This window comes from Dipodomys spectabilis, unplaced genomic scaffold (assembly GCF_019054845.1).
Source record: "Dipodomys spectabilis isolate Male_0828 unplaced genomic scaffold, ASM1905484v1 ptg000098l, whole genome shotgun sequence".
Lineage (NCBI taxonomy): Eukaryota > Metazoa > Chordata > Mammalia > Rodentia > Heteromyidae > Dipodomys > Dipodomys spectabilis.
Genome location: NW_024870775.1, coordinates 17,175,304 through 17,202,692, shown reverse-complemented (window position 1 = coordinate 17,202,692; position 27,389 = coordinate 17,175,304). Strand labels below are relative to the sequence as shown.

Below are 27,389 nucleotides of genomic sequence, written 5' to 3'. Positions count from 1 at the left end.
CCTATAACTCTGACCAAGATAGTTTGTCATGATTAAAAATATTCTAGATATCCAGCTACCAGAAGCTTATACCATGTAATTGTAGCTCCTCAGGAAGCTAAGACCTAAAGGATATCAGTTCAAAGCCAGTCTAGAAAGAAAAGTCTATGAAACTCCCTACCTAATGATCTAGGAAAAAAGCAGGCCAAGGTGTGGTTCACGCAGTAGAGTGTTAGCTATGTGCAAGCACGTCAAGTGAGAGTACAAACACCAAGTTCAAGCCTTGCAATCAGAAAAATAAAAATTCTAGGGGTACTGGAGCCTACCTAAGGTGGTGAATGCCTGCCTAGCAAGTGTGAATCCTTAGTACTATGAAGGCAAGCAAGCAATGAGGAAAGAAAAGAAAAATATCCGTTAATGGCAGGGAAGGAGAAATAGCTCACTAGTAGAGTATTTGCCTAACATGTTCAAGATCCTGTATTCCATTCCATCCACAGTAACACACACACACACACACACACACACACACACACACACACACACACACACACACCTTTAATACTTTTTTGTTGGGTTGATAGCAATAGATAGACATAGGAAAAAATTCAGTGATCACAACTTCTCAGTGAAGAGTCTGTCTTCCCTTTACAGCTGACCACAGGCACCAAACTTTCATAGATGTATCTTTCCAGAACATTTTTTACCACAGTGAAGCATGTTTTGGGGTTTCTTTCATTCCCTTACACACACCCAAAAATAATGCTTAGGTGTAGCTTAAATTCTTTGGCAATTGATACTCTTGCTGAACAGTATGACCTGGAGATTGTCCAGATCATCAGGGTATAGTTTTTATTTCCTGACACTTTAGTATACTGACCTCAGTATATAAAGTGGAAACTTTATTCTAGTTCAGATCTTTGGCTGTTTATATCCACAGGTAGTTTTGAGGAGGATATACAATAGGTGTGTGTGTGTGTGTGTGTGTGTGTGTGTGTGTATGCATGTATGTATTTACAATATCAGCTGTTCTCACTCAAGAACTTGTACTAATGTAGGTTCCTGCCAAGAGTGGTCGAGAACATTTGTTGTTCTGAAGTGCGCTGGAGTTTGGATCTTGAATGTCCTCCAAAGCCGTGTTGAAAGTTAGGCCCCCAGCTTGTGATGAGATTGGACACATGGTGAAAATTTTAGATGGTGAGTCCAGTTGGAGGAAGTTAGGTTATTGAGGGTATACCCTTAAAGGGCATATTGGGACCCTGACTCCTCAGCTTCCTCTCTGTCTTTACTGCCTGCTGTCTGAGATAAACAGGCCTCTTGTACCACATACTTCCCCAGGACATATTGTCCTGCTGCAGGCCCAAAGGCTGCAGAGCCAAGGGACCATGGACTGAAACTTGTGAAACAGAGAGCCAATAAAGCTTTATTATCTGAGGTGTTTCATTGCAATGACCACCACAATTGGTAACACCAAGAACTCTCTAAACTTTTTGATCTCTGCTGTCATGATAGATGAGAAATCTCAGAGAAGTTCCAGTGGACAGCATACTTTCTCCTAGATCAAAAAGTCATTTGTGTGTCCGTTTCTGTAAATTATCAGACTGGCAGATATCACTTCCTTGTGTTATTTCCTACAAAAATGAGTCTTCTGATTGTTTACTACATCCTTAGTATGTGTTTCAGGACTAGATCAAGAGCTCCTTATGTGTATACAACTTGCTTGTGAGTGGTCATTTATTTTGGTCCCTGATAATGGGCATATGTTCCATTGTCTTGAGTTTTGCACCTAACAGGTGATGGCAGTGAGCCCCCCTACAGGTCTAAGAAAGGTCTCCCACCTTCTGTGTATCCATGAAGATATGAGAGGGACCACTGCTCCTTAGGCATATATCATGGCTAGACTGGTGTGGCTTTAATTAGAGCAACAAGCTTGTGTACCTTGCTGCCTTCTCTCTGGTGAATACCTATTCTAAATAATAAATGCTGGTGTGTTTTTGTACTTTTGACTGCATCAGAGGTCTGATTTTCGGAGGGAACCCCTAAGAAATGCCTTATTTCTGCTAAGTTACCATAAGGGACTTGGATCTTGGTGCCATCCATGCTCCTGTCTTCTCCTAGGCCAGGGGACATCTGTCTCTGTTGTGTCTTCCATGTGTAGTTGGGTTGTCATTGGAACTCTATGGTTTCCCTGCTTCCTCTGGGAGTGAGGCTAGCTAGGACTGGATTTTCAGGTTGCTTGGTCTCAGAACATTGGCTGTCAGGACTTTTGAGATGTTCCCAGAAAAGCCCTTTGCTTTAGGGCTAAGTGACCTGGGCTCAATCACCACTAAATGACTCACTGCAGATTTAGGGAGGTGTGCTCTGTGTGTGATTTCTACTCACCACTTGGGCTTTTCTGTAAACAAGTCCATTCTAGATATGTGGATAATAAAGGAATTCCCAGATAATTGACTCAAAGCAAGCAGCTGGGCCCAGGGTCCATGGGCCAGTATGAAGATGCTAACAGGAAAACAAGGATGGGCATAGGCTCTATACTTGGGTTGCTTGTCTACACAGGATTCTGTGGTCTCAATAACTGAAGTCACAGCCCTAGTGGGTCTTGGCAAACCTAGTAAGAGATGATAGAGCCACTTGGGCCTCATTCTCCAACTTTACCAAGGGACTAAGACAGGCCTCAATGCATAGAGCCAGGCCTGGCTTGTCTTTAGGAATAGATTCTGAGCCAGCAGGTTCCATGGGCAGGTGGGAATTGGGATCTAGATTTTCCAAAGCTTTTCAGATGTTCCTATGATGCAATACAGAGTGGGACTCTAGGTTACATTGATGAGTGGGAACCCCCCGAAGCATAGCAGACCTGCCAGGCACTATGCTCTTTTTTTCATGCCCTAATTTAGAAAGGACCTGTGGGAATCACCTCATCAAGAGTCCTCAGTGTATACTTTGTAGAGGCAACCTGTCCCTGCCTGCAACCTCCACACATAGCATCCACTCCAGAAATGTACAACCCAGCAAAGTCATGTGTAAACGCCAGACAGGCATGATAACTGTGACAAGCAGTAAGCTATCTTTACTGTCACCTAGTGTGCGCCAGCCTGTTGCCAGCATGGTACATATACTCTTCCTCTAATTGTCTGCTATGGGATATGTTGTTCTACTGTTGTAGAGAAAGAGTCTGAGACACTGAGGTTGAGTGCCTCTTGGGGCCACACAGTTGGCGGTGGCAATCAAAACTCAGAGTTTTTATGTGTCTTGGGTAGTTAGTTACCCCACGTGCTTCGCTGCAAGTCTTGGCACCAGACTACCTGTCATCCTATTAGTTCCTCTTCTGTCCTGTCCACCATGCTCCTTGTGAACTCTGGAAGGGACTTTAAATAGCAAGAGCCCCTTTGCCACAGTGTTCCTGAGTCACGGGTCCCCAGCCTTCCTCAGGAAGGCTCAGGAATCTTATGAGGGGCATCAGGAATAGGAAAGGAGGAAGAGATGACTAAAAGAGGCTATCCTTCAAAATGAACCAGCCTTTTAATTGTAGATTACAAAAGCCCATTTTCAGTGATAAGCTCATTTTCAGTTACTTAAGAAATTCAGAACAATATAAAAAAGAACATGGTCATCATCAAATACAGAGGAAATGCTGTAGTATTTAGTATGTGCATAGACCTTAAACTTCTGAACTCAAACGCTTTTAAGGTGGTAAGCTTTTTGTTTGTTTGTTTTGGCAATGCTGGGTATTAAACCCAGGGTCTTGTTTATGCTAGGAAGGATACCACCATTGAGTTACATCCCCAGCCCAAGATGATAGATTTTTTTTTTTCTTTTGTACCAGTCCTAGGGCTTGAACTCAGGGCCTAGGCATTGTCTCTGAGCTTTTTCCCTCAAGTCTGGCACTCTACCACTCGAGCCACAGCTTCAGTTCTGACTTTTTGGTGATTCATTAGAAATAAGAATCTCCTGGACTTTCCTGCCCTGGCTGGTTTCAAACTGTGATCCTCAGATCTCAGCCTCCTGAGTAGCTAGGATTGCTGGCGTGAGCCACCAGTGCCCAGGCCCCAAGGTGGAGAGTTTAAATAGCTGTATAAACTCATGTGGGAATCACATGACCTTGTTACCTGCTCCTTACTCCCTGAAGATGTATGTTGTTCCTAATTTTTGTTATTTTGAATAATTGGGAGGTACTACCTTAAGCATGAGTCTTTGTGTACATCTATTCTTTGCCTGAAGGCTATAAACCTTTCAAAGTTCCTGTCACTGAGTCAGGTAAGGAGACCCCTTCCTAACCTTGGTCCCCTAAATAGAAGGATGAGAGTATGTGCCCCCTGCAGCCCCTACTGCATTACATGGTAATATTATTAAGGGTTAAATTTTACCAGAGGATCATTTCTAGTAATGATTGCTGCTTTGAATTCATGCCTACCATCAGTGGAGCTCCTACTATGTGCCTCAATCCCCCCTCCAGATTCTACAGAGGACTAGAAGTCAGATGAGGACTCTGCTTGTCCACTTTTCCTGTGGTATTAAAATAGAAGCCACTACTACTACTACTACTGCTACTACTATTGCTGCTGCTGCTCTTCTTCCTCTTCCTTCTTCTCCTTCCTCCTCCTCCTCCTCTAAGTCTCTTCCTATAATTTAGAAAAAAAAAAGAATACTTTAAACGGGGTTATAAAAGTGTAGTTTATTGTAAGCCAGTGTTCTTTTATAGAAAAAAACCCTGCAAATGCAATCTGATGGCGATATTTAGATCTGCTAATTCCAGATGGAAATGCAAAGAAGTTGACATGGTGAGGATGCCTGGGTGGGGGCTGGCTTAGGATTCTATCATCCATCCTTGATTTTTTTGTTTTGTTTTTTTTTTTGGTTGTTGTTTTTGATGCCAGTACTGGGGCTTGAACTCAGGACTGCATTCTCATCACTCAAGACTGGTGCTCTACTTCTTGTGCCACACCTCCACTTCTGACTTATAGCTGGTTAATTGGAGGTAAGAATGTCACAGTTTTTTTCTGCTCAGGCTGGCTTTGAAACTTGATCCTCAGATCTTAGCCTCTTACGTAGCTAAAGATTACAGATGTGAGCCACTGGTACCTGGCTTTTCCTTGAGCTTTTGTGCTGGACCCTCAAGCTCTACTGAAGGTAGCCTGAGCCCATGTGGAGTTCCACAGGACTCTATGCCCTGTGATCTGCAGCAGAGCACGGCTCTATAGGCAGGCTGTCACTGCACACCTTATACCTTGACACTTGGGCTATGATTCAGAGACTCCCAAATTGACAGGCCTTTGGCCATCTGAAGAGCAAGTATTCCTGCAGGACAGCTTCAGAGTAGTCGCTTTCTCTTCTGGGCGTCCTCCCCAGAGCAATGGTAAGTGGCAGGGTTAGGGTTTTACACTGGGACAGAGCCTAGGTTTTCTGGAGAGCAGACAGACTTTTTTAGAGAACTTAATGGGGTTTTGTGTCCCTGCAGGACACTGAGTTCTGCCCTTCCCAACCTTCTGGCAGCTTCTTTTTTTCTATCTTATTCCCCACCTCCATCCAACTCTGTGCTGGGAAATTCTATTCTCTTTTTAGTTACGGGGCTTTAGGTACTGCATTAGTTTTCATCTTCTGCTGCTGGGGTCACAACTGGCTCAGTAGAAACCAACTGACTTCACCTAGTGGTACAGTGAAGTGAGATAATGTTTCTGCTCCTAGGCTTTCTAAACATGCCACCACCCTTCACCTCTGTTCCCGCACTGGAGGTGCCTCAGAGGCAAGATGGGTATCAGGAACACACATGCATGTGCAGATGTGGACATATGTGCACAAACCAGCACACAGATCTCAACATAGCATGTATACAAACAAGCCAACATATATCTGTGTCATACACATTCTGGGTACCCAAAATCTGCCAATTGCTTAAGTGTCAGGTGTCCCATAGTGGTGTCCCGCAGAGGGCAGAGCAGACAGGATCACTGAGACATGAACTGCAGGAATTTTCAAACTGATATTCACTATCCATTTGCTCACTTTGCATGAATGACAGGGGATTGAAATAACGTTAATAAACGAATAGTTCTTTTTAGCCTTTAAACTAATTAATGGATTCTTCATATAAGGGCTACAGAGTAGTGTCAGGAAGCCACATTTCCTGTCATTCGATGGACGATATTAATAACACACCAGGGCTGTAGGGACCACATAACCACAAAGTTGTTAAATCCTATTCAGAATCAGCAGCATCATTTACCATTTGCTTATCTTAGAAGAATATAAAACATTTTTCTGTAACTGTTGTCTCTGTTTCTGTCTGTCTTTGTCTGTCTGTCTCTTTTTGCCTGTAGTAGGTAAACTCGGGGCATTATACTCTCATTTAGCCTGTTTGCTCCTGGCTGATGGTATATCATGGTATATGCCTCCATTCTGGCTTTTGTTTGTTTGTTTTCCTGGTTAATTGGAGTTGGAGTCTTACAGACTTTTCTGCCCAATCTGTGTTCAAACCTTAATTCTCCAGAGCTCAGCTTCCTGAATAGCTAGGATTACAGGTGTGAGCCACCAGTACCTGGCTCTCCTCTTCCTCATCCTCCTTTTCCTTCCTTTTTCTCCTCCTCTCTTCTCTTCCTTCTCCTCATCCTTTTCCTCCCTTCTCTTCCTCCTTCTCCTCCTCCCTATTTCCTCTCCTTCTTCTTCCTCCTTCCTCCTCCCTTTTCTTTCTTTTCCTTCCTCCTTCTCTTCCTCTTCCTTTTCTTTCTTCTTCTTTTAAAATCATTTCCCATCTATTTCTTAGGGGCAGTTGGAAAGTTTTTTAACCATGGCACAATAAAATAAGTAACCAGTGTCAATGAGCATCCTGCTTGTGAGGGTGATAGTGACTATAGTGTTAGTGGCTTGCACAGCTGGTCTTGTGTGGCCCTAGGTGCTGGGTGTTGGGAGTTGGTGCTAGTCTCTCCATTAATGGTCCAGGCAGTAGGGGCAGTGACTCAGGGCTGGCACAGCACTAACATGGGTCCCTTTAGATATTCTGCTTCCTCTGGCTGTGGTAAGTGAGCAAGTGGATCCTGTCATCGCTGGACTGGCCCTATGGGTACTGTACCTACCTCTGGCCCAGGTCCTAGTTCTCCCTGGATGAGGGAAGATGAGGCCCTCTGTTCCCTGAGTCCATTTGGAACAGAAACAGAAGAACTTGGCTGTTAAAGCCACCTCTCTCTTCCCTGTCATTTCCTGGACCTTCCTGTTCAAAATCGGTTGGCCATCCTGCTGAGATGAGCCACTGCCTCCAACCTGTGCTGTCCAGTTTATTTCCTGGTGGGTGTGGGGTAGTAAGGAGTATTGGAAGGAGGAAGCCATGGAGGGGGGGGGGGGGGTGTTGTCTCAGAGCATCCACCCTTCCAGTCCCCAAGATAGCACCTTCTCCAGCTGGTGCTCATGTAGAGCCCAGAACTCATGAGGGCTGCATAGGAGACATGGAGAGCATGGGGACCAGACTCTGAGCTGCATCCCTACCTGCTATTTGCCCCCTGAGAGGTATGGAGCATGGTCACACACTCACATACTCACAATGCTCAGTTCTGTTGCTGGCTGGTCCGTGAATGTTACCCCTGAGCTTTGGCTACCTCACCTGAGAAGTGGGCTCATGTTGACTGCTTCCTGAAGTCGTGATGAGGAACTTGGAACTGTGGGGTCAGATACTTTGGTAGGGAGATGAAATTTCTTTCAGGTATATTATTATTATTATTATTAAGGGGATATACAAAGGAGTTATAATTGCATGTCAGGTAAAGAGTACATTTCTTTTTGGAAAATGTCACCCCTTCCCTTGCTTTCTCCTAGCTTTTCCCTTCCATCTACACTCACAAGTTGTATAGCTCACTTTCAACAGTATCTAGTGGGTACTACTGCTGCATTTGTTCACCAGTTGTCCCTCCATTTCTGTGCCTCTCTCCTAAGAACTATGTTATGTGAATAAAAATCATTTTACTTCTTTGCAGGTTGGATGCATTTACTTCATTTTCTTGCCTAATTGCTCTAGCTAGGACTTCTATTACCATGTGGAGCAAGAATGGTGACAGCAGCACCCTATCTAATTTGTGATCTTATGGAAGAGCTTTTAGCTGCTTATCATTGTGTGTAATGTCTGCTTTGGGAATTTTTTTTTCCCCTGGTACCCAGATTTGAACTCAGTGTCTCATACTTGGCTGGATTGCTCACTCACTTTGATGGTGCTCTACTACTTGAGCCATGTCTTTAGCCCAATTACTGCTTTTAGGAATAAAAGGAAACTTCCTCAGAATAATAAAGCCCATGTAGGAAAACAATATAGCTAACCAGTAGTTTAGTGGCTCATGTCTGTAATTCTAGTTGCTCAGGAGTATGCAATCCAGAAGATTGTGATTGACAGTTTACACTGAAGAAATAGAATTAAATGTATACCTTATATTTTATATAAAATTTAACTGAAAAAAATCAATCAACAGGTTAAATATAAGATCTAAAATTAAAAGAAAAAAGCCGGAAGTGGCGCTGTGGCTCAAGTGGTAGAGCGCTAGCCTTGAGCTGAAGAGCTGAGGGACAGCGCCCAGGCCCAGAGTTCAGGCCCCATGACCAGACCCCAAAAAAAAACAAAAAAAAAAATCTAAAATTATAAAACTCTTAGGGAAAAAACATGAAATAAGTGCTTATGACTTTAGATTTTACTATGGATTAATAGATAGGATACCAAAAGCATGAGCAACAAAAGAAAAAACTAGACTGATCAAAATTGAAAAGTTTTGTGCATCAAAGATCAACAGAGGAAAAAAAGTAACTGACAGAGTTGCAGAAAACATGTACATGTTACATATCTGATAAGAGTCTAGCATATAAACAATATCAGGAAATCCTACAGCTCTACAATAAAAAGACAAATTGAGTTTTTTTGAGTGTGTGTGTTTGCTGGCTATCAAACCCAGGACCTTGGGCATACTTGGTAAGCACTCTGCCACTGAGCTACATCCTGTCCCATCCCTGCCCCACTTTTTTTTAATCCCATCCCTTTTTGAAAGTTTATGTGTTTGCAGGATTTTGTCCAAGTTGTCTTATTGGTCTATAATTGTTCATATTTTATAATAGTCATAATAGTACTTTATAATATATTTATAATAATAATATACTATTCATAATAGTTTTTTTTTTTTTTTTTGTCAGTCGTGGGGCCTGAACTCTGGGCCTGGGTGCTGTCCCTCAGCTCTTCAGCTCAAGGCTAGTTCTCTATCACCTGAGCCACAGCGCCATTTCTGGCTTTTTCTGCTTATGTGGTGCTGAGGAATCGAACCCAGGGCCTCATGCATGCAAGGCAAGCACTCTACCACTGAGCCACCTTCCCAGCCCCTATAATAGTATTTTATAATAGTTCTTTTTATTTCCTTAAGGCCAGTACCAGAGTCTTTACTTTCATTTATAGTTTCAGCAATTTGAGTCTTCTCTCTTTTTCTCTCTTGGTCAGTCTAGCTAAGTGCTTATCAACATTTGGTTTGGTTGATTTTCTCATTGCTGGGCTCATTTATACATAAATATTTTACTTGCTCTCATTTAAGAGCCCTGCATTTGGATGAGAGAAAAATTTGCTCAGGCATTTGCTTCCCCATCATCAGGTGATACCCGAAGGTTGTAAAAAGTCTGAAATAATGCCCTTCTTGATGCTTAGACCTGAGAGCACAGATTCCTGAAGAGGTTACTCCAGCCACACTGAGCTTCCCTCCCCAGGAGCCCATGTGCCGTATGGCTCCAATCCAGGGAGGTCCTGGTGGTTCCTCTTGACATTGGTCAAGGTGACTGAGTGGCTCAGAGACTGGGCTGAGGATTGGGACCTATATCCTCAGCTTATGCTAAATGCTAAGTGGCCGTTTATAAGACCAGGCCTAACATCTGCACTGCAGTATATACTGCTTTCACAATGGTTGAGTTTAGGCAGTGGAAGAGGGAAACTCTCACCATCTCCCAACCCTGATATAGCTGAGCCAACTCCTAGCATCTGGTCTAATCTCCAGGCTCTGTTCATCTGTAACATTACCAGCTGCTCTTGTCATTCATGTCCACATTGGCCATGGACACGGTTTCATTAGGGGGAGGGACACTAGACAACATAGTTGGTTTCTGTATATGGACAAATAAGTTGTCTCCCCTCCCCTTCTCCCGTCCCTCCTTTCCCCTCCCCTCTCCTCTTTTTTATCTTGTAACCAAGATAAGAAACTAACAAGTTGAGTCAGGTACTGGTGGCTCATGCCTCTAATCCTAGCTACTGAGGAGGGTAGGAAAGTCCATGAAACTCTTACCTCCAGTTAACCACCAGAAATCCAGTAGCTCCATGGCTTAAAGTAGTAGAATGCTAGCCTTGAACAAAATTGCTGAGATAGCATTGAGGCCCTGAGTTCAAGCCCCACGACTGACCAAAAAAAACTTGTGTGAAGGAATTTTGGAGTCCATTTGTTAGGGTGAGCTTACTATCCAGTGGGAACAGGGGTTTGGGTCTCCTGACTAGCTCTGGCAACATACACTGCCCACAGGAATCATTTTGTTCCTATTTCCTAGTCTCTTCATTTTTACATCAGTGTTAAAAAATGTCCTATTAATTTGATGGGAATAAAATTGGTATCAGCACCTTCAAGTTCCCACATAGAAAATAAAACAAAAGAAAAATTCAGTCATGTTGTGTGACTGAAACCAATATTTGGAACCTTGGTTTTTGATGGATTAGTAGTGTTTGCCCTAAGTAAAAACTATCTGCCTAGTTCATGTTGATGGTATCCAGGTGTCTCATTTCCCTGAGTTTCTCCTATGTAATATTCTGTAGTTGACCCAAAGAAAAATGCCATATCATCATCATCATCATCATCATCTGGTAGTAATGGGATTTTGAACTGTCCTGGGTCTTGCCCTTGCTGGGCTGAGTTCTCACCACATATTATAGATGGCTGCTCTTCTGTTGCTTTTGTGTGTGTGTGTGTGTGTGTGTGTGTGTGTGTGTGTGTGTGTGTGTGTGTGTGTGTGCGCGCGTGCATGCGTCCTTGGGCTTGAACTCAGGGTCTGGGTGCTGTCCATGAGCTTTTGCATTCAAGGTTAGTGCTCTACCATTTGAGCCATACCTCGTTCTATTTGTGGCTTTTTGTTGGTTTATTGGATATAGTCTCACAGACTTTCCTGCCCAGACTGGCTTCAAACCATGACCCTTATACCTCAGGATTACTAGAATGGAACAATACATTTCTGTTGTTAGAATTGTCTCTAGAAGCTTATCAATATTTTGTGTTATATCCTTTGACATCATCATCATTTCCTAAATACTTCTCAATAGTGACGAGGCCAATGCCTGCTTAGTAGACAGCTCTCTCCTGGGATGAATCTCCAAGCAAGTTTGTAGGGGCCTGGAGGAAATCCAGGGATTGAGGAAGACAGGCCTGCCACCTAGGCCTTGCCATGAACTCTTGGAGGCAGAACTAGGCTGGTGTCCATATGGGATGGCCTTAGGTCTGTTCTTTGCTCCAGAATGCTTCATGGGGAAGTGATGGGTGTGTCTTGGCTGAGACACTCTCTTGCCATCCCTGGGCCCTGGAGTGCCAGGGTGGTGATGGCCCTCACTGAGGCAGCCTGTGGATGAGTGGCCTATTCAGTAGCTCCTCATAGTGACCATCTCTAACACTGGGTCTGGGCTGAAGATTTAGATCCAGGAAGGCAACTGTGCAGCCCTTTCCTTCCCCTCTGTCCTGAAGAACCGTAATCTCCACACAAGGCTGTTATATCTGGCTTTAGTCCCATTCTGTGAGCAGGGACCCTCCCTCAGGCTTGGTGGGTAGACGCTTCTAAGGGAGATGAAATGTAAGGGTCATGGTCTGTTTCCTTCCGTTTCAGCTGTGTTGGGGTGGAAGAAGAGGAGGCTCCAGACATTGACATTTACCACTGCCCGAACTGTGAGAAAACACATGGAAAGTCCACGCGTAAGTACTACAGCCTGGGTAGTAATCTGTTCTTGCTGACCAAAGCAGCATGCATTTATCTGGGTTGCAGAAGGGCAGGGTCTCTGCTGGGCATCAGTCTTGACCTTGGGCTGCTGGGGCTGAAATGTGCTTGGTAGCTCCTGATGGCAGTGTTATACTCTGGGGATTCTAGTACCTGGAGATTCTTCCAGCCTAGCTTACTTCCCTAATGGGATACCAACCCCCTCCTGGTTGTTTTCTTCCCTCAAAAGCAATGTTCAAAGACGTTACTACCAGTGACCCCAGCTCAGCTCAGTCATGCCCAGCTGGTCACTGCTGCATAGGGTGGACCCTATATGTGCATCTGTGGGCCAAGCAATAGGTGCCTTACAGTTATGGGGTGGTGGTACCTCAGGTAGTCTTAAATGAGAAGGGGTTCTGGGAGACCCTTGCTTCTGGGTCAGAGAGTGATAGCAGGTCATAGTTCCATTGGGAATGTGGAGTGAAGAGGAGTCCTGAGACAGGGCAAAGGGGTGGGCTCTTCCATGTATGTGTATGTGTGTATGCATGTGTAGGTAGAGGGCTGTTCCTTAGGAGAAGTGTTGGGTTTGCTGTGTCCATAGGCTTCCCAACTTCTTTGCTGCCCCTTGGATTCCCATTGGGTCCTATTTCAGGACCACAGAGGCCAGGTGGGGCTGTGTTTGGTGATGTATCTCAACTCCTATCTCCCCAACAGTCAAGAAGAAGCGGACTTGGCACAAACACGGTCCAGGGCAGACACCTGATGTGAAGCCAGTGCAGAATGGCAGCCAGGTCTTCATCAAGGAATTGCGGAGTCGGACCTTCCCCAGGTAAGAAAGCCTTTCTCAGATGGGACCTGGATGGGGTGGGGCCCAAGAGGTGGGCCCTTCTCCCTTCACCTACTGTAGCCGTAGAAGTCTGTCCCTGTCAGTCATTCCAGGAGAGTGGGTGGGGAGGGAACCAAGAACCTGTTCTGGAGACAGGGGATTCCCCCACCTGGGCCCCAGCACTCTCGTGGATGATTTCCCCCTTTGTTGGCATCTGTCAGGAGCTGGTGAGGGGGACAGAAGATGGTGCCAGTGACTTCTCTTTGGGAAGAAAGCACTTCTCTCCCTACCTCTTATGCCTGACACCTGCCTGGTGGTGTCTCTGCACCTTGGTGGATGTCTTGAGGTGTCTGTAGAGATTTTCTGATGCCCACACCTTTGCTCTGCATGAGGCCCAGGCCCATGCTGGGAGCCCAAGCAGGCCTCCTATGAAGGCAGGCAGTGGCCTGGTGAGAAAAAGCAGCTACTAGATGCTGCCCCCAGTCCAGCTGCCCACAGCTGTCAGATGGTTTGTTTTTGTCTGACAATCTTCATTTCTTCGCTTTGGAAGAATATTACTGTTGAGTTTGTTAAGAATGTTTGTGGGGTTTTCTTTTGATGTTTTAAATGTATTCCCCACTCCCTTCTTGTTTATGTGATTTTTGTTAAGAATCCAGTGTCACTTTTATCCTTCCTCTATGTGTAAAGTATTTTATTTCTCCTCCATCTTCTTCTCTGCTTCTATGTTTACTGAGTTATAATTCACTGGTTGAAAGTGAAGAATTAATGGCTTTTTAAATGTGCCTAGAATCATGCATCTTCACCAGTCAATTTTAGAACCTTTTCCTCATCCCGCCCCCCAAAAGAAATACCTTTATTCATTACCCCTGTCTTACACCCCCTTCCCCACAACCTTAAGCAACTACTAATCTACTTTTGTTCACATTGTATTCACCAGTACTTCATTCCTTTTTTGGCTGAGTAATATTGCATTGTATGACAAAGTATTTTTTGGTTTATCCATTCTTAAGTGATGGGCATTTGGATTGTTTCTACATTTTGACTACTATGAATAATTCTTGTTTAAGTGTTTATGTACAAATGTGTTTGTGTAGTCATATGTTTTCATTTTTTCTAAGAGCAGAATTGCTGTGTCCTATGGTAATTCCTTCTCTAATTGTTTGAGGACCTTCTAGGGTATTCTAAAGCAGGGGCACACTATTTAACATTTCTGCCAGCTGTGTATGGTTAGTTTGATTCTGTCTATCCTAATGTGTGAAGTACCACCTCATGTGTTTTCATTTGTATTTTTCTGGTGACTAGAGATGCTGAGTAGCCTTTCCTTGTGTTCAGGGTTCTTCGTGTATCTTGGAGAAAGGCCTAGTGAGATCCGTTGTCTTGTCCTTTTTTTTCCTTTTTATTATTGAGTTGTAATACAAAATAATGTTCATTATTATATATTCTACATATATGTCCCTTATCAGATATAGGCTTGGAAATACTCTTCCCTATTCTGTGGTAAAAGTACTTTTGTATTTTTAGTATCCTTTGAAGCAGACAAGTAATTTTGATGCTGTCCAGTTTATCTGATCTTTCTCTTTTCCTTGTGCTTTTGTTGTCATAGCTCAGAATCCTTTATCAACTCCAAGGACATGAAGCTTTATCATTGTTTTCTTCTAAAAGTTTTGTCACTGTAGCAACTACAGTTTATTCTTTGATACATGCTAAGTCAAAAGTTTTTTAGGAACAGCAACTTGCTTTTATAATCTTAGTTCTCTTTCACTCTTCTTTCCGTCCCCCTCCCTGATCTTCTATTTCTGTACATAGTGCAAGGACTTACTTCTGGACGCTCAATTCTGTCCCATTACTCTCTATCTCTTCTTACTCTAGTACCCTATTCTCCTGGCTGGTGTCTCTAGAAGTCATGAAGTGTCATCCAACAAGGTCATCTGAATGCCTGACATTTTATCCAACATTTCAAGTAGTTGAATGTAACTTTTCCCACACAATACACTTTTCTATCTCATATGAAAATACTTCTTTCCTATTCTGTGGATTGTACTTTTGATTTTCCAGTCTGGATTTGGAATGAATTTGGAACTCTCACCAGTGAGATAAGAGCTAGAGGTCTGGATTTACCAATGCTAATCTCTACCTAGTGGGAGACTTCTGGCTTCCTAAGCTTACTTGGTACCACCTTGGTATCCCTGGCCTTGCTCAGTTGTCTATGTAATATTTTCTTCTTCCTTTTTTTCCAGTCACTCTGTCACTATTACTTTGTGTTCAACCTAGCTTTCCCTTCCTGACTTTAACTGACTCCTCAACAAAACTGGATACTCCAGTCTCCCTGTCCTAGATGTCCTGTCCTTTCTTGGGTTTTCCTGCTACCTACTTGCCTCCCCTATTGACTGCTCTCTCTGAGACATTGCCTGCCCACACCTCAGCTCTTGGCCCCTGCTCTGAGATTCCACAACCTTTCTCCAGCTTCTTGATCTTCTGTCCGTCTACTGGCACATACCCTTGGGAAGCTGACTCAGACTAGCTTTGTCCCAAGTCTAGCTCTGTATGCTCATTACCCACCGCTCCTGCTTCCAGGCCTCTGTGTGATGTGTTGCTGGTTTCTCTAAGGCATACCCAGCTGTCAGCTTGTGTGCTTTTTATGGACCTGTTCTCAGCATTTCCAGCCAGGGGTTGCTTCAGCAGGGTCCACACACCCAGGGCAGTGCCCAGCATACATTGGATGAGACAGAGAACATGCAGCTGTGTGACTGAACAGATTATGTACCCTCTGGGCCACATGGTCCCTGGAAGATCTCTAGGCTGACTGCACATTCTCAGTCAATTTCCCTTCTGCACGACCGCATCTACCTCTGGATCTGTGGTAGCAGCAACGTCCAGGATTAGACATTCTCACAAGGATCACAGTAACCAACCTGGTGGAGTCCTTGCCCTGACCCTGCCACCTCAGGGTTTGGGGCAGGCAGGGCTGGGCAGGACAGGGGACAGCTAAAGCCTGAGTTTTTATTTCTCCATGTAGCTTTGGCTAAGGCCCTCCCAGCCATGTACCATATAGCCTCTGAGAACCTTCTCCGAGGTGGAATCTTGCTAGTTCTTTTCTGGTCATCCCTGATCCTGGTAGCTGCTGCTCTTGCAGTGAAATTGGATGCATGGAACTTGATAAGTTCCACTGGGTTGATGGGGAAACTTAAGTCCAAGAGGGGTGAGAAAGGTGACTTCTATATCTGAGAGTTTGTGTGGCTGCACTAAGCAGTTCCTAGGTCTCCTGATGGGTGATGTTAGCTCAGAGCCAGGAAGGTGATGTCCCTGCTATGGAGATATGATTTCCTGAGAGTGCCTTGTGAGGATCTCACATCCCAGTGATGTAGTTGGATGTGGGGTTTGACTGGAGACCTGGACTTACTATATCTGCCCAGGAGGGCTCTCCTTGGACAGTGTTCCCTGTATAGCACATTTTGATAGTGCCTCATGCCTCCACCAGCCCAGGGGTAATGGAGGGATCTGTTTTTTCCTCACCTATTAGGCTGGGCTGGCATGACTAGTGAGAGAGATTCACCTAGGTCACAGTGTCTCTTGCCTCCCTGTGCTTTGTGCGTGTGGTTAGCCTGTGGCTGCCCTAGTAGTCTCCAGTGTAGTACGTTAGGCTGACCTTCCTGGGGTGCATGTAGCCAGATGTGGCATGGACTCTGACCCACACTTTCCCTACAGCGCTGAAGATGTGGTGTCCCGTGTGCCAGGCAGCCAGCTCACATTGGGCTACATGGAGGAACATGGTTTCACTGAACCCATTCTTGTCCCCAAGAAAGATGGGCTGGGCCTGGCTGTCCCAGCCCCCACGTTCTATGTCAGTGACGTCGAGAACTATGTGGGTAAGTGCTGGCTCCTTTGCATCTTGTGGGGGCCTGGAGTTGGGAGGCCTTGACATTGTTAACTATCATGTGCACACATCCTTAGCACCCTAGCCATGTTCTGGGTACTATGTGAGCAGGTTAACTCCTGGCCTCTATTCTAGGAATTCTTAGATGATACTGGGTTCTCCCAAGTGGATCCTAGTAGGAACTCCTTGCCTCTCAGTTGTTTTAATCACAAACAGGACCTGCTCTGGTGATCCCTTGGTTTTCCCAGCTATGAATTCTGCTGTGGGATGTCACATGCCCTGCTATGTCCAGGATCCTTGAGCTCTACGAGGCTCCTTCCCCATCCTGGCTGCCAGCCAAGGGCCAGGCCTTCCTCACCCACACTGCAACCTGCCTACCACACTGCCCTTCTGGATTCTTCTGGGATTCTGCCGATGCCTTTTGTAGCTGCTATCACATGTCCACTTACAGCCATGGTTCTGTGACATGCCTAGTCAGGGCACTTGTGGGCAGAGAAAAGTACAGCATGATAGATGAGAGGCAGAAGCTTAGCTTTGTAATGACTCTGTGGGGCTGGCAGCTGCCAGGCTGGGCTCTGAGGTCCCTGTGGTTGCCGGGCTCAGGTATTGCTGGAGGTAACTTCGTGGCTGGCATTGGTAGGAGAGGATGTAGACTGGTGAACTGCATACAAGTTGCTCTGAGCTTGTCTGTCCACATCTGTGAAGCCCATAGTGGGTAGGTTCTGGGGTCCAGTGAGAACACCAGGCACCTGGTGGCTTCCACCTGGGAAGCCATTATATTTTTTTTCAGCCAAGGGGTAGAACAACATGGACTACGGGAGCTGTGAGGCCTCTGAGAAGAGGATGTTCACCCTGGGCTGGGGTTAAGGGGAATGGGAGGTCTGTGGAGAAGGTTCATTCTGTGGGACCCTTCTCAAAAGGGAGTGCAGATAAGTAGGGCTGGAGCTGTACCATACTGGGGCTAGCCTTTGGTCAGCAGTGCTTAGCTATGGGCAGACGGGAAAGCTGTTTCTGCTCTGCTCCACCACGTTGGTGAACCAGCTTCTACCCAGCTTTTCCATGAGGGTAGTAGAGTTTACCAGTTTACCAGTCTGGCTCTGCTCACCAGCGACTGCCTTTCTTCTACTACATCACATCTGCTCTACCAGCCTTGTTCAGGGTTGCTTCTGCCAGACATGAGCAACCACTGAGAAGTAATACTGTTTGGTATCAGACATTTCACTCCTGTGATGTAAGAGTGACTTTCATCCCGCTCATAATAGGAGATGGGAATCTACTCTGTCATTGTGGCCTGGGGCTGCCCTGGCTACTAGGGCCCTGGTCTTCCATAGTTATGCCGATAGGAACAGGGAAGATATGCTTCTCAAAGGTGTTTATTGCTTTTATGTTCTTCTTTTCATTTATTTAAATTATGGAACTTTTTAAATACATGAAATGAGAGCAATGAATAGTAAGCCAGGTGTACCTGCACTGGCCACAAACGATCAGCTGGTTTTCTGTCCTCCCTGTTTTTCTTTGGCGTGGAGTATTTTAAAGTGGATCACCTTTTCACTGGAAAAACTCAGTATGCAGCTCTCACAGCTAACTTTTAAAAAAATTATTGTGGCTGGAGATGTGGCTTAGTGGTAGTGTGCTTGTCTAGCATGCATGAAGCCCTGGCTTCCATTCCTCAGTACCACATACACAGAACTAGCCAGAAGTAGTGCTGTGGCTCAAATAGTAGAGTGCTAGCCTTGAGCAAAAGAAGATCAGGGATAGTGCCCAGGCCCTGAGTTCAAGCTCCAGGACTGGCAACAACATCAAAAAATATTGTAACGGTGATGTACAAAGGAGGTATAGTTAAATAGGTCAGGTAATGAATACATTTCTTTTTGAACATACCACTTCCCTCTTTTTCTCCCAGTATTTTTTTGTTTTTTTACCTTCCAGCCTCCTTCCCCCAGCAAGTTGTATAGTTCATTTTCAACATTCATATTGCTGGCTGCATTAGTTCACCCTTTGTCCGACCATTCCTGTGCTTCCCCTTCCCTTCCCCAAATCAGATAAAGTTATATACAAGACAAAAAGTACAGAAATTAAAAACAGCCACAAAAGGGGAAAACCAGAAAAACAAAATCTACAAAAAGTAAAAAACAAAAAACAAAAAACCTCTTGTTTCTGTTCTTGGAGTTCATTTCAGTAAGCATCATTTTATATGATCACATGTACATAGCTATTGAGCAGCTAATTTTTAAATGTTCATTCTATCATCATACTCTATAATTACTTAACTAATTTCTTGAATAGAGTCTGAGACCCAGTTTAATTCTGCCTCATATGACAGTTTCTTCAACACAGAACCTTTTTTACACTGGTCTTTCAAAATCAGAATTCAAACAAGACTACATATAACATTTGTTTTTTATGTCCTGAAGTCTCTTTCTCTCTGACAGGCTCCTCTCTGTGGCTCTAGTGGAGAAAAGAGCTATGAATTTCTCATATCAGGGTCATGCTATCAGTGTCCCTGTGGTGTGGCTTAGCTCAAGTTCCCATATCCCAGGTGTTTCCTGTAAGCACAAGTTCAGAGGCTCATAGAGGTTAGGCTCAGATTTGTGGCAAGTTGTTCTCCTGGGCACATGTGCCTTCACAGTGAGGACATTGTCAGTGCCTGGTACACATTTGGTGGCATCACCACCATCGTTGACATCTAGCTCCTCTGTCCACAGAAATCCCAGTGCTGAAAAACAAAGGAGGGGGTAACCGTGCTCAATAGGAAATGTACTCATTACCTTACACATGTAACTGTAACCCCTCTATATAGTATCTTTACAATAGTGTGTGTGTGTGTGTGTGTGTGTGTGTGTGTGTGTGTGTGTGTGTGTGTGTATGTGTGTGTGTGTGTGTGAAAAATCCCAGTGGCCGCCACCTTGTATCTGAGTAGCTTCTGGGGCCCTGGCAAAGGACAAGATCACTCATGCCCTCCCTTCACTGATGATGAGTCTTTTATAAAGACTTTCCCACTTCAGTTATCTGACTATCCTGAGTTTTTCCTCAAGACAAATGTTTTTCCCTCTCTCCTCAGTTGATGTTTTTAAAATGAGTTGATACTTATATTAGTTAGCTTTATGTCACTTAACAAAATATGAGGCAAATAACTGACAAAGGGAAAAGATTTAGTTTGTTTTTGAAGGTTCCAAGCCATGATCCCAATGCCTGTGGGACTTCAGCAAGGGTAGACTATGGCGGGAAGGTGTGGTGGAGCAAAATATTGCCATCATGAACCAGCAAGCAAAAAGAAAAAACCCAGGGCTGGGAAGATAGCTCAGTGGTAGAGCGCTTGCCTTGCAAGCATGAGGCCCTGGGTTCTATTCCTCAGCACCACATAACCAAAAAGAAAAAAAGCCGGAAGTGGCGCTGTGGCTCAAGTGGTAGAGCGCTAGCCTTGAGCTGAAGAACTGAGGGACAGCGCCCAGGCCCAGAGTTCAGGCCCCACGACCGGACCCAAAAAAAAAAAGAAAAGAAAAGAAAAAACCCAATAACCTCTTCAGGCCCTGCCCCCCCCAAGCCTTGCCTCCTAAAGGTTCCATTTCCCAGTAATGCCACTGACTAGTGACTAAGCCATTAGCACATGGGCCTTCGGAGGACACTAACCAAACCATAGTAATACACGTCATGTAGCATGTAGGGTCCTTGATATTTTAATTTTTGTATTATTCAGAATATGTTTACACTAAAATGTATTTGTTGTGTTTCTGAAACTCAGGTTTACTAGGAAACTGTAGGTTTAATTTCTGACCTGGCTCCCTTCTCTGAGGCCTGAGATTCACCACCTCACAGCCTCACTGTGTCCTTGTGATAACTGCAGAAAGAAGAAAGCACTGGGCACTGTGTTGACCCTGGGGGATGGCAGGTGAGGGAGCCTTGATAATCAGTCTCCAGGTCCAAACCCATTCTGTCTACTCTCGGCTGCTGCCATGTCTGAGGGAAGTTGACAGTGTGAGGGTTCGCTCACATGTCTGTCTTCAGGAAGACTATACCACCTCTTAGGCATATTCACCATTTCCCTGAATCCCCAGGGCCCGAGCGGAGTGTGGACGTGACGGACGTCACCAAGCAGAAGGACTGCAAGATGAAGCTGAAGGAGTTCGTGGACTATTATTATAGCACCAATCGCAAGCGTGTCCTCAATGTCACCAATCTGGAGTTCTCCGATACCAGGTGATGGGGCTATCCTAGATGCAGGGCCCAAGGGGCCAGCTTGGGCTGACTTCCTTCCCTGGACTGGCAGCTTCCATCCAGGTCAGACATGACAGGACTGTGAAGTGCTTGCACATAGAACATGCTGGTTTTTTGTTTGTTTTTTCTTAAAGTACAGCAGTAACACACAGAACAGTTCAGACAAATGGAGCAGAAAGGAAGTCAGCCTGACCGGGCCCCCATTCCTAGAGAGAACTATGGTGAAGTGTGTGCAGTCCCTTCCAGAATATCACACCTATGACACACACTCTACTGCTATGTACCCATGGACACACATGCATATGAGAAAAACATTAGTACATTCCTGATTTACTGATAGATGCATACTCCTAGGCATACTGATGTACTCAGAGCACACCGACAGGACACATGGACCACACAGGTGCTCATCCATGCAGTTTCCAACCAATGGACCCACTGGCACACTCATGTACACACATGCCATTTGCATACCCTCCTTCATTGTCCCCCTCATACAAACCTCTCACATTCCCATCCTTCTCATGCATGCCTCTTACATGCCCATTGCACACACAGGCCCCTTGTATGTACACATCCTCTGCATACATATGCCTTTCACACATGCATGCTCCATGTCCACACATGCTCTGTAACCTCTGTCCTGCCTCCCATCAGGCCTTACTGCCCTCCAACTGGTCCTTCAGGAAAGATCTGGAACATTTCCTAACATGAGGCATGAGTGGCAAGGAATGCTTTTGGTTTTGTTTACTTCTACTTTGCCCTCTTCCAGAAAGCCTAAGAGAATACATGTGCAAAGTAGGTGTGGGAAAAACATCAGTTTATGCCAAGAGCCACAGAAGGGGAATGTCACTGAGAACACTTGTTTTCTAGCGGCAGAGGCAAAAATGGGTAGAATATGGTAATGGAGAATGTAGCCTTACATGTGTTGATAAAAAGGATTTTCTCCACAGTTGCATTCTGAGTTGTGAATTACTTTGGTACTGGAGAACAGAGTCATGTCTCCATCAGCTGTCCTGCTACCCGGCTCCTTCCAGAGAGAGGCCAGGTGATGGAGCTAGGGAAAGAGATGCTTTGCCTTCCTGTGTCTCCTGCTTTGTCCAAGGACTCCTTGGGAGAGAGGGATCATTTGTGGCTTTTGTTGGGCATTTGCATACCAGAGCATTCTTGTGAACTAGGCCCTTGCCCTGGCACAGGCTCTGAAAATTCCTGCACTGACCAAGAGGGAGGAAGTGTAGCCTGTGCCTCATTGGAAAGTTGTCCTGAGATACAAAGATCAGGCCCAACCTCATTGGCTGTCACAGTTGTTCCCAGGATATACTGCCTGCAGTAGCCTGCAATAACCCCTAGAGGTGCCCACAGTGAAGTGAGTTGGGGGGTGATGTGCCAACTGCCTGCTGTTCAAGCACTCCTATCACACAGGTGGCAGGACCAGGCTTGCAGTCTGCAGCAGTGTTTTGTTTTGGGACCGTTGAGATGAAAGCTCCCTTCCACTGGTAAAGACACAGATGAAATAAAGATTTTATTTTTTACAGGTCCTGTGGGTACATGACATTCCTGGAGGGCACACACAGAGGCTGGCAAGCCCACTCAGGGAGAAACTGAGGGATCTCTGAGCCAGAGTCTATGGGGTCCAGGATGTTATCCAATTAGGTTGCACTCAGAAAATTTTAATTGGTGTGTTATAGCAGGCAAGCATCAGCTTCCAAGGGTCACACTACGGTACCATACCGTGTACCTACAGTCCCTGCAGGGAGTGTGAATCAGCTGGGCTGGTTAGGTTATATGTGACAGTCCTGCAGGGAGGTGGCTCCCAAGGAAGATGTGTGGATCAGCCACACTGAGGCAGTGGAAGAGGTGGGATTGGAGAATGGACCTAGGCTGCCCCACTCCCACAAGGGTTCCGCTCTCATAGCATGAGAGAAACCAGCTTATATGTAAATTGTCAGGACAGCAGCAGATTACAAAGATTCACACAGTCGTGTGTGTGTGTGTGTGTGTGTGTGTGTGTGTGTGTGTGTGTGTGTGTGTGACCTTCAGATAGAGAAGGAGGTGTGAGAGCAATAGAGAGAATTTCAGATAGGGCCATGGAGACCTGAAGGATCTTGCCTCACTTGAGGCAGCAAGGACTCCAAGATCTGGTCTGTGGGAGCTGAAATGTTACAACTCAGAGACTTCTGATCTTGGTGTTTTTGACACATACAGCATGGTACAATTTATCCAGGACAGTGACATTTCACTGAATCATGGGCAGCCTTCACCTTTTGTCATCATCCTTGGATGTGACTCAGCTGATTGACAGGGTCCAGACATGGCTGGGAATCATGGGATGCCTGTTTTCTGCTCTGGCCAGCAGTGGCTTTTGTTCAGGTGATCCTCAGGAGGCACCACACTGCATGTGAGAAGTATTTACTGTCAGGGCCCTGTTGTGCCACAGTACCGTGAAATCTGCATCAGTCAGCTGACTACTTTCCGGTTTCCAGAAAGGGAGTCCTCTCTCTGGGATGCCAATTGTCAGACTGTTTCCTTATCTGTGACTGGCATTTCTGGTCTGCATGGCCCTATCCAACAGCTGGGCTTATTCAGCCCTGTGAGAGCCTCTGCTTCTCAGTAAAATGGTAGCGATGCTCCCTGTAGTGAAATAGTGATATGACACACCTCATAATCCCTTATCCACCTCAGGGGTATAAAAAAATGGAAGCAATGAGTCCCATCACCATTGATCAGTCCTCCTCCCCTGCCCCAGAATGTCCAGCTTTGTGGAGCCACCTGACATTGTGAAGAAGCTGTCCTGGGTAGAAAACTACTGGCCTGATGACGCACTGCTGGCCAAGCCCAAAGTGACCAAGTACTGCCTGATCTGTGTGAAGGACAGCTATACTGACTTCCATATTGACTCCGGGGGTGCCTCCGCATGGTACCATGTGCTCAAGGTGAGCCTCACCCCTCAGGGCATGCCTTGCCTTTGACACACCTGTGGCCTATTTGCAGACAGTCTATAATCCCTCAAAGCTCTGTCAGTGGCCAGTAAGTTTCTCACACGACACTGGGATGTCTGGCCTTGAAATATAAAGCCATGGACATGTGTTTGGGTGGAGGGGCGGGGTTATAATTGGGACCAGTGACAAATATATGCCTCCTTTTTCTAATGGGGACTGAGGCTCATTAACCATCAAATAAGGCCAGTGGATGACTCAGAAAAGAAAGCGATGTGAGGAAGACTTCTTGGAAGGCTTATCCAGAGCCAGGCCCCACAGAAGCTAGCCAGGCAGGTAGTGGGCTTCTGACCTTGTATGGAGGGCTAGTGGGCTCCTCACTGGGGCAACAAGAGGAAGGCCAGAAGCAAAATGAAGGACAAGTGACAGAAACCCTAAGCTTTGGCCTTCACTAGCCACAAACTCGGTTTCTCCAGACCAGCGGGGGCTCAAGATGTAGTGGTGGGCTCAAGCCAATCCTGGCTTGAAGTGCAAGCAGCTTTGGCATCATCTCAGCCTATGTGCTCCAGTGCCTAAGGATGGGACTCTCACTGCTCTGGGTACAGGGCTTGACCTGGGAGCCCAGCAGCTCTCAAGAGTGGAGCTGCCAAAGACAGCTGGTTACAGTTTTATTTACTCACATGCCATGTGTAGTGCCACAGAATAATAGCAGGTGGTTATGGAATGCTGCCCCTGACCACGCTGGGGCTCACATACCTAGTACCTTCCTAACAGTTAGATTTTTTCTGAATTGCAAGGCAACATTGTAGGTAGGCATGGTGGGCCTGGGATGGATATCTGCAAATCACGGTCCATTACCAGCCCCAGACAGGATGGGCTTTGCTCCCACACACCCCAGTCTCCCCAGCTCTGCCCCTACATCCCCAATATTGTGGTTTTTGTCAATGGACTCTCTTGGCAGGGGGAGAAGATCTTCTATCTCATCCGGCCAGCCTCCGCCAACATCTCCCTGTATGAGCGTTGGCGGTCATCCTCGAACCACAGTGAAATGTTCTTTGCCGACCAGGTCGACAAGTGCTACAAGTGCACCGTGAAGCAGGGTCAGACCCTCTTCATTCCCTCAGGTGAGCAGGGTTCTGGAGATGAGGTGCTTGAGCGCACTGACCTTCGTCATGGTCATTGCACTGACCCCCATGCAGCATCTCCTATCACTGGGATGTTCTGGTGTTCACCTGGCTGGCTGACTGCCTGTCCCAGCCCAGTCCCTGAAAAAAACAGCATTGGCTCCATGGTAGCAGGAAGCTCGAGTGCTAGCCTTCTTCTTGTGCCAGGGCCATCTTGAGGCTATGTAGCAGGCCAGCCTCTACAGTCTCAGGGCCTGGCTCTCTGTGACCCAGCCTCTCGCATGGGAAAGACCAGCTTAGATAACCCAAGGTGAGGGGAGCAGCCATGACATCAAAGACAAGGAAGCCAGCCCAGAATGGTAATGTCTGCTGATGGATGGAGCGTCTCCTGAGAAGCTGAAGACCCTAGCTTCTTCTGGGAGAGTAAATCTCAGACCTGTCTGAGACCTCCTATTGCCGCAGCCCATAAGGAATCTGCTATCGGAAATACTTCCTTTGTTTAAAAGTAGATAATTACATCCTGTGAAGGATTTAATGGCAAGCCCTCAGTATCATCCAATATCCAATTGATGTGCAGATTTCCTAATGGTTATTTAGGTACTTTTTTTCCATTTTAAGTCAAGATCCAAATGAAGTCCTCAGAGTTCAATTGATTTCTGAGCCTCTAATCTATAGGGGTTCTTCCTTCCTTTTCTGGCTTCTCAGTAGTCAAGTTATTTGGGGAGAATAACTCAGGGGGCAAATCCTAGCTCTCAGAGAGAGTGACAGTGCAGCTCTATCTCTTGTTGCCCCAGCATATTTAAGTCTGTGGCTTAGGTTTACTGTCCTTGGTTGCTGTGCTGCCCCAGAGTAGATTGGACATATTCCCTTGGCTCTTGGACCTCACCTTTCTTGTTTGCCTTGTGCAGAACTGGATTGGACAGTTTGTGCCATTTTGGCATGGTCTCTCCACCAACTCCTTCAGAGGGTGTAAGGATCTTGAGCCAGATAGCAACTTGTTGCTAAGCAGTAAGAGCTGATGGCGGAGTGAGGCAGCTCTGACGGGAGCTGGAGTGTGTAGTCAGGGGGAGCCTCCCGAATGTGGAGGCAAAGGTGGAGGTTACCCTTGCCCTTCTCTGTTTCTCCCAGGCTGGATTTACGCTACGCTCACGCCTGTAGACTGTCTGGCCTTCGCGGGACACTTCCTCCATAGCCTGAGTGTGGAGATGCAGATGAGGTAGTGTCCACAGTGCCGTGTTGGCCTCTGGCCTCTGCCTGGCAGGTCTCCCTCTGACAGGTTTGCTGTGATGAGCACTGTGGCCTGATTTCTGGATAGGCCTGACCTAAGCGGGGAGGTTGGCCTCTGAGGGGCTGGGGTTGGATAGCCTAGTGGCGTGAGGTCATTGAAGGCATCCTCTGGGTGGCCTGTGGCTCCTTAGTAGCCACAGAGCAATGTCTCCACCCTGTTGGCCCTTCTGATGTGCTCCTGTAATCCACCTCAGACATTTAGGGCCCTGTGGGGCTGATGGGGCTGGGTGTAGAGTTACCCTTTAACAGGGCTGGCTTGATGCTCTATTCACTGAATGGTTTTTTGCTATGGCTTCCAGGGCATATGAAGTAGAAAGAAGGTTGAAGCTGGGCAGCTTGACTCAGTTTCCCAACTTTGAAACTGCCTGCTGGTACATGGGGAAGCACCTACTGGAAGCATTCAAAGGTACCTGTCATTCTGGATTGGACATCTTAATCTGTATCCTTCATCTGGGGAACAGCCAAACTTGGGGCCAGGCTTGCTGTCTTGGTCTGGATGTTGTCTTCATGTGGCCTGATCACAACCCTTCAAGGATACAGCCTGTGGGAATAAGAAGGCACCTGGAGGTGCTTGGCAGAGAACTAAGGGGATGGCCTGTGGCATCTCCAGGCGCAGTTACAACCCCTGATGAAAGCAAGGCTTGGGTGTGAGACGGAGAGGGCAGAGCCAGACCTCCTGTTCAGGTTGGGAGGGCTGACCCTTCCCCTTGCTAAGTGAGTGAGTACCCCAGGTTCTAAGAAGAAACCGTTGGCAGTTGGGCAGGTAGGTGTGGGCAGAGGCCTCTGGGAAGAAGAGCCATGTGCATCCAGGGCTTCATGCTGGGCCTTGTGCCCACCCGTATTAACCACTGTCTCCTCCTTAGGTTCTCATAAATCTGGGAAGCAGTTGCCCTCTCATTTAGTCCAAGGAGCTAAAATTCTCAATGGTGCTTTCAGGTCATGGACGAAGAAGCAGGTAGGAAGCCAACCACTTGTGTTCTCAGATTAGAGGCGTGGAGGATGGGATGGAGAATAGACAGAGGTCCTACTCAGCAAGTAACAAATGGTTATCTGCCCTGGTTAGCCCAAGCCGATCCAGCCACACAGACAGCTGTCAGCTTTCCATTGCTGACACTGAGTAGGCTCCTGAGGGGCAGGGTGGATGGATGCAGGTTGAAGAGACCCCATACCTGGGGCTCTGGTGGGGACAGTATTTTGAAATTGGAGGGACA

At 46.1% G+C, this 27,389-nt stretch overlaps 1 protein-coding gene across 3 annotated transcripts in view; it reads left to right on the top strand.

Annotated features, from left to right (window-relative positions):
• Positions 1-27,389, top strand: part of Phf2 (PHD finger protein 2) — an 89,769-nt gene that overhangs the window by 46,152 nt on the left and 16,228 nt on the right. For all 3 annotated transcript variants that reach the window (XM_042686728.1, XM_042686727.1, XM_042686729.1), the window contains exons 2-10: positions 11,830-11,915; positions 12,631-12,745; positions 16,448-16,608; positions 20,672-20,813; positions 23,578-23,764; positions 24,729-24,891; positions 26,020-26,107; positions 26,478-26,584; positions 27,042-27,133. In XM_042686728.1, the coding sequence (XP_042542662.1) occupies positions 11,830-11,915; positions 12,631-12,745; positions 16,448-16,608; positions 20,672-20,813; positions 23,578-23,764; positions 24,729-24,891; positions 26,020-26,107; positions 26,478-26,584; positions 27,042-27,133 (1,141 nt within the window). The remainder of the gene's footprint in view (positions 1-11,829; positions 11,916-12,630; positions 12,746-16,447; positions 16,609-20,671; positions 20,814-23,577; positions 23,765-24,728; positions 24,892-26,019; positions 26,108-26,477; positions 26,585-27,041; positions 27,134-27,389) is intronic.